The 11693-nt window shown below is 46.5% G+C and overlaps 1 protein-coding gene across 1 annotated transcript in view; it reads left to right on the forward strand.

Annotated features, from left to right (window-relative positions):
• Positions 1-7482: 7482 nt before the first annotated feature.
• Kcnk18 (potassium two pore domain channel subfamily K member 18) overlaps positions 7483-11693 on the forward strand; it is a 16976-nt gene continuing 12765 nt past the window's right edge. The window contains exons 1-2 of the mRNA XM_021152396.1: positions 7483-8257; positions 10781-10909. Coding sequence (XP_021008055.1) covers positions 8002-8257; positions 10781-10909 — 385 coding nt within the window. The 5' untranslated portion in view covers positions 7483-8001. The remainder of the gene's footprint in view (positions 8258-10780; positions 10910-11693) is intronic.

Genomic DNA, 11693 nt, shown 5'->3' on the forward strand with positions numbered 1-11693 from the left:
GGGCTTCCCCATCCTGAGGAGAAGGAGAGGGTAGTTGGGGGATGGGGTGTGTGAGGGTAGAACTGGGAAGAGAGGAGGAAGTGAAGGCTTTGATCAGGATGTAAAGTGAATAAGGAAAAAAAGAGTGTGGATCAGTGCATGGCACCAGCTACTCATGCTCGCAAGTAGACAACAGACTGGAGAAATGACAGCAGCCTGTTCAGCTTGCACACGGCTTGGGCCTTTGCTTGCCTCCCCCATGGCTGGATCTCTCTCACTAATATGAAAACATTAAAAAAAAAAAAAAGACGACTTGTAGGAATTGGTTCTTTCCCTCCCAACTTAGAGATCAAACTTAGGGGACTAGACTAGGCCAGGCAGTGGCACCTGTATTTTCTGAGCAGTTCATTGGCCCCCGATTCATCTTTAAGAGGTATTTTCAAGCTCACAGCAAAGCTAAGCAGAAAGCAGACTGTTTGGTTACACTCCATTCCTTACTGTGGAGACATGTCCAACATTCTGCACTGTAGGTATTACCTGTGACAGTCGCTGAGCCTGCCCTGACACACCTCTGTCATGTAGAGTCCATAGTAGGGTTCATGTCCATTCTGTAGAGTTCATGAGTTTAGAGAACTACACTGTAATATGCACATACCATGCAGTACCACACAAAATAGTTCCAGAAAACAAACAAACAAAAAAAAAAAAAAAACACCTCTGTGCTCCAGGCTAGAAAGATGGCTCAGTGGTTAAGAGCAACACTGCTTTCTTCATAATGACTTGTAATTCCAGCTCTTGGGAATCCAACACCTTCTTCTGGCCTCCTCAGGGACCATACACACATGACTATGTCCACACATTAAACTCAAAAAATGTAAATATATTTTTTAAAAAGCCTCTGTGCTTTATCCACCTACTTCTCTCTCTCCCCTGTTAGCCCTAGAAACCAATTATTTCTTATGATTCTACAACATTGCCTTTTCCAGAGTGTCACCCAGCTTCTGTTGCGTAGTATTATGTTCATTGTGAAGCTTGTTGGCATTTTTGGTGCTAAATAATCTTCTACCAACTGGATGCAGCAAGATTTATTTATTCATTCACCTATTGAGGGACTTCCGGGTTACATTCAAGTTTTGGCAATTATGTAAAGTTATTGTGAGCGTCTGTTTATTTTTAAATATGTACGTATGTATGTATGTATGTATGTATGTATGTATGTATGTATGTATGTGTAGGTATGTATCTATCATATATATATGTATGTGTGTGTGTGTATGCACATGTACAAGTGTGCCTGTGTTCCTAAGCATATGTGGGGCTTCTGAAGAAAACCTTTGGGAGTCAGTTCACTCCTTCAGTCATGTGGGGTCCTGGGTATTGAACTCAAGTGATTAGGCTTGGTGGCAAGTGCCTTTAACTGCTTACCCATATTTCAGGCCCCTAAGCAATCTGTTTATAAGATTCTGTGTGGATATAGGTTTTCAACTTATTTGAATAAATATCAATAGAGTATGGTTGCTGGGTTGTGTTTAACTTTTAAGGAAACTGAATTTTCTAAAGTGGTCGTCTTGATTTCTTTTACCGTGACTGCGATAAAATGACCAACAGAACAGCTTAAAGGAGAAGCAGCCTCAGGTTACCCACCTCCCTTGCTGAGACACAGTCACTGGTGCCCTTAAAACCAGTTCTTTCCTTCTTCTGGGCAGCAGACACCTGCTAGCTGTTGTATTTCCTGGTGGTCCGTGTGGCTGAGTGTGGCTGTCAGCAGGTTGTTATTCTCAGATAAATGTGTGGGAAGGGATGTGTGGGGTCTCCACTTCACTGGCTGAAGAAAGTCTATTGTCAGGCACATCCTGCCTCTTCCTCCTCAATTCTGTCCTTATTTTGAGACAGGAGTCTCACTGCTGGAGCACAGATGTAGCTAAGAATACAATTTTAACTGTACGGATGAGGAGGACAATACCACAAGGCAATTGTTCTCTCCTGCTTTTCCCAAGTCAGCTAGTCATGTATGGAGCACAGAGCTTCCATGTCTAACAAGAACTTCACTTTGCAAACTGCTGCCCTGCGGTATGGTGGAGTAATAAAACAGTAATAAAAATAAAATCCATACAACTTGGCAGCCAGAGACCAACAGATCTTCATTCCTGTTAAGTCACTATGATGGTTAATTTTTTGTGTATGTATGTGTATGTGCATATGTGTGTTTGTGTGTGCATGGGTACATGTCCATGTGTGTGGAGGTCAGAAGGTATCTTTAATCCTTATTTTGAGGCAGGATTGCCACTGCCATAGAATGTGTCAAGTATAATTGGCTGACTAGTGAGCCGCAGAGATCTGCCTATTTCTGCTTCTCCAGTACTGGGGTTACATGTGCACACCAACACATCTGGCTTTTATTTATGTGTACTGATATTTGGCCTTCATATGTATCTATATCTCACATATGTGCCTGGTGCCCGAGGAAGCCAAAAAAATGGTATCAGATCTTCTGGAACTGGAGTTACATATGATTGTGAGCTGCCATGCAGGTGCTGAGAGCTGAGCACCAGTGAGCCACCTCTCTAACCCAATGTCTTGCTCCTTAAAAAGTGGGCTCTGCAATTAGTAAAATCAGGGGCAAGATAGGGTTTTCCATTCTGTATCTATTCAATACAGTACTTGAAGTTTTAGCTAGAACAATAAGACAACTGAATAAGGTCAAGGGGATACAAACTGGAAAGGAAGAAGTCAAATCATCATTATTTGCAGATAATACCATAGTACACATGAGTGACCCAAAGAATCCCACCAGGAAATCTCTACAGCTGATAAACATTTTCACCAAAGTGGATGGATACAAGACTAACTTACAAAAAGTAGCCCTCTACTAAGGCCTTACTGACAAACTACAAAAGAAATCGGGGAAACAACACCCTCCGAAACAGCCACAAATAATATCAAAGATCTTGTGGTAACTCTAACCAAGCAAGTGAAAGACTTGTATAATAAAAACTTCAGGTCTTTGAAGACAGAAATTGAAGAAGATATCAGAAGATGGAATGCTCTTCCATCCTCAAGAATTGGTAGAATTAATATAGTAAAATGACCATCCTACCAAAAGCAAACTACAGGTCCAATGCAATCCCCATAAAAATTCCAACATAATTAAATGCAGACCTTGAAATGACAATTCTCAACTTCATACGGAAAAACAAAAAGCCCAGGATAGCTAAAACAATCTTGACCAATGAAAGAACTACTGGATGCCCTACAACACCTGATTTCAAGTTTTAGTACCCAGCTATAGTAATAAAAACACCATAGTACTGGCATAAAAACAGACATATTGATTAATGAAGTAGAAATGAAGACCCAGACATACATTCACACACATACAGATACCTGTATTTTTTTAAGTAAAGAATCCAGATCTACACACTGAAAAAATATTATCTTCAACAAACAGTGCTGCTCAAATTGTTTTCCATGAAGAAGAATTTAAATAGATCCATATTGATCACCCTTCGTAAAATTCAACTACAACTGGATCAAAAATCTTAATATAAAATCAGAGACAGTGAACCTGATGGAAGAGAAGGTGGTATTTTCAGGCTTTGAATGCATTGACACAGGAGACAACTTCCTGAACAGAATCCCAGTAGCACAGACACTAAAATAAAAAATTAATAAATGGGACATCATGACATTGAAAAGCTTCTATAAGGCAAAGGACACCATCAAAAGAACAAAACGACAGCCTACAGAATGGGAAAAAATTTTCAACAACTCCACATCTGATAGAGGACTAATATCCAAAATATGCAAAGAACTCAAGAAACTAGATAAAACAAGTAAACAAACAAACAAACAAAAAGCAAAGAATCTAATTAAAAGATGGGGTAGGTGTGGGGCTGTGGAACCAAGGGGAGCAAGCCTGGAGCAAGGCCTGTACAAACCCCAGAAGTCTCATCCTGGGATCAGCAGGAGCAAGATTGCTCCCTTACCTGCCCCAGCCTTGTGTGTCCCCATGCACATAGACCTGTGCCTCCACCCTTGCCCAATCAGAGGAAGTCACATTGCCCATTAGCCAAGTTAAACTTTCTTTCCCCTTATAAGGTTATGTCCAGCAGCACCTGGGATTCCTCCTTATGCAAATGAGGCGTCCTCAGACCTAGGCAATGATGTACACTCACCCATGGCCCCTACTTACATGCCCAAAGGTTTAAACAGCCTTTGTCCCACCCCCATTAAATGAGCTATCTCACTGAGTCACTGAAGCCTGTTTCCTGAGAGTCTGTTCTCATCCTGCTCAGTTACCACCTGAGGTCTCCATCCCTGTCTAGCCATTCCCTCCCCCCCCCCACTATACACACACACACACACACACACACACACACACACACTTGATAAGAATGACAGGGCAGATCTAAACAGAGAAATCTCAAGTGATTGAGAAGCATTTAAACGAATGTTCAAGGTTCTTAGCCATTAGGAAAATATGAATCAAGGTATTTTGCGATTCCATTTTACACCTGTCAGAATGGCCAACCTCAATAATACAAGCAATAGTTCATGCTGGCAAGGATGTGGAGCAAGGGGAGTGCTCCTTCATTACTGGAGGGAGTGCAAACTTGAACAGCCACTATGGAAACCAGTACAGTGATTCCTCAGAAAGTTGAGACTCAATCTACCTCAAGATCTCGCTGTATTACTGTTGGGCATATTCTCAAATGACATGCCACCCTACCACAAGGACACTTGCTCAATCGTGTTCACTGTGGCTTTATTCATTAATACCTAAAAACTGGAAACAACCTAGATGTCCCTCAACAGAGGAATAGATAAAGAAAATGAGGTACATTTATACAATGAGGTATTACTCAGCTGTTAAAGAAAACGACATCATGAAAATGTCAGGCAAATGGAACTAGAAAAAAAAAATCACCCTTAGTAAGATAACCCAGATTCAGAAAGACAAATATGCAATGTATTCACTCATAAGTAGATATTAGTCATTTAAGTAAATGATAACCAAGCTACAGTCCAAAAAAGTTTAGGTAGAGAGAGGAGTTGGGGCAGGAGGGGGCAGAGATCTTCCTGGGAGGGGGAATAGGATAGATTTTATAGGTGAACTGGGGTGGGTGGGGATAGAAGTAAGTGGGATCGGGGGGGGGGCGGAGGGAGTATGAGGAGAGGTGGCTGGAATTGGGGAGTAATGTGAAAATCTAGGACAGTGGGAACTTCCTGAAATCTATGAGGGTGACCCTAAAGAGGACTCCTAGCAATGGAGGATACAGAGCCTCAACAACTGGCCATCTCTTGTTGCCAGGTGAGGCTTCCACTGGTGGGACTGGGAGTATTCCCTTGAGTCGTTGGTCAAAGGGGTCCCCGTGGAAACCACCAAACAACTCAGGCTGTTGCTAAGAAAAAAAGATTGATCTTTGCAAACTGACTGCAGGGCCCCATTGCCAAGGACAACAACCACACAACTCATTGAACAAGGAGAAGTCGAGCTGGTGCCTACACGAAGACTTCACCCCTATATTCTATGTATTTACTTGTTCATTGAGACAGGGTCCTGTAGTCTGGGCTGGCCTCGGGCTCACTAGGTAACTAGGGATGATCTTGGATCTACCTTTTTATACACCTCACAGGTGCTGGGACTCTAAGCATGTGCCAGGACACCATGTTTCTGTAAGGCTGGAAACAGAATCCAGGGCTCAATTCATCCTAGGCAAGCATTCTGCCATAAGGGCTATATCTCCAGCTTTGCACGTCTGTCTTTTCTGGAAGAACTGTCCTTATCTTGTTAAGCCTATAGAAGACCACATGACCTCTCCTCAGGGTAGAATCAAAGGGCTACAAGTAGAATTTTAAGCAAGAAGTAATTCTCTGGAGGCTGCACATATGGGTAGGTGGGGTCAAATAAGCAAGCCTTGGAGGTCTGGCTTTCTCTCCCACCCTCTTCCTGCCAACCTTTTATATGAAGACTTTCTTCCTTCCATTCCCACACTCTCCCCTGCCGTGATTAAAACCCGTAGGATACAAATATAAAGTTGGCTGTACAACTTGATTGTAACACAGCAATTTGATCTTTAGGAGTCAATGCCATGCTTCATGTAGGCGTGTAATTGGCTTCTCGTTACTTGTAAAAGACTTGGTGGGTTATTTGTGTTTGAGCAGCTTGGCCCCTGAATGCCTGTATGAGAGGTGGGAGGACTGGGGGAGAGAGTGGAGAAGAATATGGTGGCCAGGGTCTTCGGGAGAACTGCGCTATTCCTCCCGTCTTGGTCCATTCACATTTATAGCAAAAGCCGCACATTGGGGAATTTATAAAGAGCAGTAGTTAATGTCGTGCAATTCTGGAGCTAGAGATCCAGTGTGCCACTAGTCAGAGTGTCAGTATGTGATGAGGGCCTACTATGCTGACCACATCCTCACCTGGGAGCTGCTTACTCTACCTTCTGAGTTAGTTTCTTCCAAGCTGTATATCATGGTGACTAATTATTTTACTGAGAATTAATAAACTCTAAAAACTCCTTTTAAAGTAATTTTTTTATTATTACGCTGTGTGTATGGATGTTTTGCCTGCATGTAAGTCTGTGTACCACGTCCATATAGTTCCAGTGGAGCCCAGAAGATTCACTGGATCCTTTGAAGTTACAGACAGCTGTGAGTCGTCGAGTGAGTCCGAGGAATCGGACCCAGGTGCTCTGGAAGAGCAGCCAGCGGTCTCTCCAACCCTGAGAGTTTATTTCTTCATGATTTTTAAACATTTATTTATTAGTGTGTGCGTCCACGTGCACATGTGTGCACATACCATGGAACACACATGGAAGCCGGAGGGCAACTTGCAGAAGCCAGCTCTCTCATTCCACTTGTGGATTTCGGTTGTCAAGCCTGGTAACATGCACCCTGACCTGCCGAGCCAAGAGGGGCTCTTTTTCTAGTCACCTCAGACAGAAGGACATTGACTCAGCAGAGACAATTCTACCCAAGTCCAGGTGGATGGGCAGCTCTTAGACAGCTACATCAATGAAGAAGGGTCCCTCTCCCCGGCCTCTGACGTATTCTCAGAACGGGGAGGGACCTTGTGGATGTCTCACGTGGGTAGTCACAGATGCTCTGATTTCCAGCTAGCAATAGCCACATAAGACCCAAAAGACAGAGTTTCCTAACAGAGAGAGTTTCCTAACAGAGAGTTTCCTAACAGAGAATTTGGGAGGACAACAACATTCAAGCCAGAACACTTCACTCACCCTGGATTAGAAAGATTTACTTTCCTCTAGAGGAGGAAGAGCTCAATAAATAGTGAGCTCGGGCTAGGTAGATGACTTAGTAAAGTATGTGCCTTGCTGACATGAGTTCCATCCCCCAAATCATCATTTGAAAAAAAGAAGAAAAAGGCAGGGACTGACAGCACCTGTTTATGATCCCAGAACTGGGGAGGCGGAGCCTGGGGAGGCGGAGCCTGGGGAGTTAGAGACAGGTGAAAGCGGTTTCCAGACCAGTCAGCCTGGTCTATTTAGCAAGTTCCAGGTCAGTGAGAGACCCAGACAGGTTCCAGCATTTTGGAAACAGTGAGCCTATGCTGTGCTAATTCTTATTCCTGTTGTCCAGTATTCCAGGTATGCCGGGGTAAGGAGTGCCTGAATTGTTCAGAAAGAACAGTCATTTGACTAAGTACTGAATGCCAGATTTGGTACCTGGAAGCCGAAGCTGCAGTTTCAGAACAGGAAAGGCAGAGCAAAGTACAAAACAATCTCTGAGGTCCTCCTAAAGTCCCCGCCAGAAACTCTGGCGCTGGTCAGGAGGATCAATAACAATTTGGGGCGCTAGCAGGGGCGCCATCCCAGTTGTTTGGATGAGCCAAACATGATGGGTTCCGGCTGCTTCCCAGTCCTCTGGGAAGCTCACGCACCATCCACTTAAGGCTGGAGCCTGGCCATTCTCCGGCCACTCCCACCTTCCTCTCCCAGGCTGTATGCTCCAGCCTCCTCTACACACTCCTCCTGTCCTGCCCTCAGCTACTCCAAGAGGATGGAGGCTGAGGAGCCACCTGAGGCCAGGAGATGCTGTCCCGAGGCCCTGGGGAAGGCCAGGGGATGCTGCCCTGAAGCCCTGGGCAAGCTTCTGCCCGGCCTCTGCTTCCTTTGCTGCCTGGTGACCTATGCGCTGGTGGGTGCTGCTCTCTTCTCCGCTGTCGAGGGCCGCCCTGACCCAGAAGCAGAGGAGAACCCTGAGTTGAAGAAGTTCCTGGACGATCTGTGCAACATCCTGAAATGTAACCTGACAGGTAGGTGCCAAGGAGCCGTTACTGCCTCGGAGGTGCCCTGACAGGAGCCTGTGAGCAGCTTGCCTGTAACATTCTCACTCCTGACAGAATGTAGGCAAATGGTTTCCTCGGGTCTCACTTCTGTTCTCTGAGTAGTGGAGAGATGAACAGACGCCCTCCCAGGGGTGCAGTGAGGAAAGTTAGAGCCATAAGTAGGTGCTCTTAAGGCCCAGCTTTCCCTTTCCGGCTGTGCCTCAGGCTCCCATCAGCCCCACCCGGCCTCCAGGGCTAAAGAGAGAGTTAGTCGCTGGAGATTTGGTGGGTTGGGTGGGATCAGAGGTGCAACTCCAGCTTTGAGACTTCATGGAACCATCCAAACTGGGCTTGGATTTCAAATTGATTCCTATTTCAGTCTGTTTGCAGTGGGCTTGTAGGGGGTGGGGTCAGGGGCTGGGACTGGTGATGGCTAGGTTGTTGTTTTAGCTGAGTGGGTGGGATTCATGCCTGCAGGACTATATCCTGCGGGAGAGAAGGGGAACCCACCTTCTGAGACCAGCCAGTAGTAAGAACCCTTTTCAAGCAGAGATGAGATGCACTAGGTCTCTGCAAGGCAGGAGATGCTCATCAGGCATCCTTAGTGCCTGTCCATCTGTATTGCATCCCTTGGTTTGGTTTGGTCGTGCAAAGGAATAATCAACAGAGCACTAGAGGACCAGAGATGAAAGATAGTCAGCAGAACGAGAGAAAATAAAAGAGAATAAGAGATAAATGAGAAAACAGGAGGAGGAGGAGAAGGTTTGAGAGCCTGCTTTCCTCTGTTCATGGTCCTGCATGGCCTTTGCATGCTGGTGCTCCCTGGGGACATGGTTTGGGGGCAGCTGGTGCTCCCCGGGGACATGGTTTGGGGGCCTTGTCAGCTGGGTCTGAGTGAAAGCTGGTCCCAGAGAGCAGAGACCCGCTCTGTGGAGGGTGCCTCTTTCTTGCACCTTTATCATAGCGACAGTTCTACTCCATGGCCAGGGAGATGCTTGGGGTGCTGTTGGGACACTTGGGGCTGTCATAAGACTCCTGTCTCCATCAAGTTCAGGGCTCCCTGAACCAGCACCCACCTCAGATTCACCCAGGGGTCTGCTTAAATCACACATCTCCAAGCTTTCTTCCAGATCCACACAATCAGGATCCCTAAGGCTGGACTAGAAATCTCATTTGTCAAGGGGATCTTGGACACCCAGCAGCAGGGTGTGCAGTCACAGAGCCTTGGGGAGTCAGGGGCTGATAAGTGTTAGTGAGATGGCGTCATGAATTTTCTCACTTAATCCTCCCCAGGCACCCTGACCTTGGGTAAGAATTGCCTCCTTTTGATAGAAGCCCTGGAAGGTTATGTAACTTTCGGAGTTCACCTACAAGCCAACAAGTCAGGAATTCTATCCCAGGCATTTGCCCTCCTGTAGAGTCTGAGCTTTCCACCAAGCTACACCACTTGGCAAATGGGGAAACTGGAGCTTAGAAAGCAGCCTTTTGTCTAGAGCTGTAAGTAGTTTAGATGAGTCTAGGTGCCAGATTCCCAGGCTGGTGCCATTCAATTAAAATGAGTAGTGGCTTCCACTGTGGGCCAGGCTCTGAGCCCAGGGACCAAGGCTTTCCATCCCAAGAGACAGTAGCAGACTGAGCTTGGAGCTCTGGGAGCTCATCAAACCAGTGGCTTTGTATATTGCAGAAGCCAGGGCATCTTACCACAGTCGGCCTTGCTGAAAGCCCTTTGCTTCCAGTTGCAAGAGAGATGGCAGAGGCTTTTATTCCTCTTTGAAATGAATAAAGAAGGCTGGACATGGTGGTACATGACTGTAATCCACCAGGGCAAAAATGGAAGGATTGGTGAGATCTGAAGCCAGCCTGTCCTACATAGCAATTTCTAGGCCAACCGAGGGCAGGTAGCCAAGACCCTGACTCAAAAAGTAACAACAGCAACAAAGCTCCAAACAGTAATGAAACAAACAAAGCAAAAACGTGAAACAAATGCTTCAAATATTAAGAAATCCTTCAGAGGGTTGAGGCTGCAGCTCAGGCAGTAGATGGAGGGCTTGGCTAGCATGCATGCATAAAAACCACAGAACCAGTGCCACAGAAACTAGCCATGATGGCCCACGCCTGTAATCCCAACACTTGGGAGGTAGAGTCATGAAGATTAGACACTCAAGGATATCTTTGGTTACTATAGCATTGGGGGTCAGCCTGGGCCCTCTTTTTTCTTTAAAAAAAGAAATTAGTTTGGGACGGTGGAAGGAAGGAAGAGAGAAGGAAGAAAGGGAGGAAGGAAGGACTCCCCCAAGACTGCTAAGCTCACGCCCAGGCTCCCATGGAACTATCTGACCTCTCAGTCTCCATAGGTACCACCAGCAGCTGGATCTAAGCTGTGGAAGTGTTTTCAACGATGGCTTTGAAGGCCACGCTGCGGTGTTGCTGGGGACCATGGGGGTGGGGTGGGGGTGCTGCTCTCCCCTGTCCTGCACAGGTGACCCTTTCATCACTCTGGTCTCTCCCCAGTGGTTGAAGGTAGCAGGAAGAACTTGTGTGAGCATTTGCAGCACCTCAAGCCCCAGTGGCTCAAGACGCCCCAGGACTGGTCCTTCCTGAGCGCTCTCTTCTTCTGCTGCACAGTGTTCAGCACAGTGGGTAAGTGCGGGGGGGGGGGGGCTTGTCCTGCTGCAAATAACAGCTTGCCTGGGAGAGACATGGGGGCATGTGCTAGCAGGTGTGCCGAGACATCCTTGTATCTGATACAAGGAACAGTGGTTTCAGGAGCTTCTCGTTAGCCAGGGGTATGAGGAGTTGGCAGCAAGGAGGGCTGCTACTGGTCTACAGGCCCAGTGTGTGTGTGTGGGGGGGGGGGAGGGTGCAAATCAGAAGACAGCAGTCTTCCTTCTTCAGTGGGTGCAGCCCCATGCCTGGGCAAGGGCCCTAGTGAGCAAGATACAGGCCAGACTGTGTTCCTTCTTGTACCATTGACTGAGTGCTCATGTATGAAGCAGTCGGTCCACCTTGCATGCCTAGATCAAGCGGGAAGAGCGCAGACATGGCTCCAACTCAGAGGCTCCTAGGCAAGTTAGGCATGCTCACAGGTGATCAAATGGGAGTTGTGCATGGCAGTGAGGTACTCAAAGGGTCCTGAAAGTAGAGAACAGAGGCAGTTGTAGCAGCCTTGGGTCTTAGGGGTGACATTCTGCTGAGCCTGCTGGAGTTTCTGGGTTTGAAAAGGCAGAGAGGTGGGATGGTTGGGTGATGAAGACATTCTAGTGCAGTCACATAGTGCAATCAAAGGCCTGAGGACAAACTAAATACCTGGGGCTGTAAGGAGGTATGTCAGGAGTGAAGGGAGGAGGTGGGGGGAGGGAGAAAGGGAGGGGGGAGAGAGGGAGAGAGAGAGAGAGAGAGAGAGAGAGAGAGAGAGAGAGAGAGA

The sequence above is a fragment of the Mus caroli genome, chromosome 19, assembly GCF_900094665.2.
Source record: "Mus caroli chromosome 19, CAROLI_EIJ_v1.1, whole genome shotgun sequence".
NCBI lineage: Eukaryota > Metazoa > Chordata > Mammalia > Rodentia > Muridae > Mus > Mus caroli.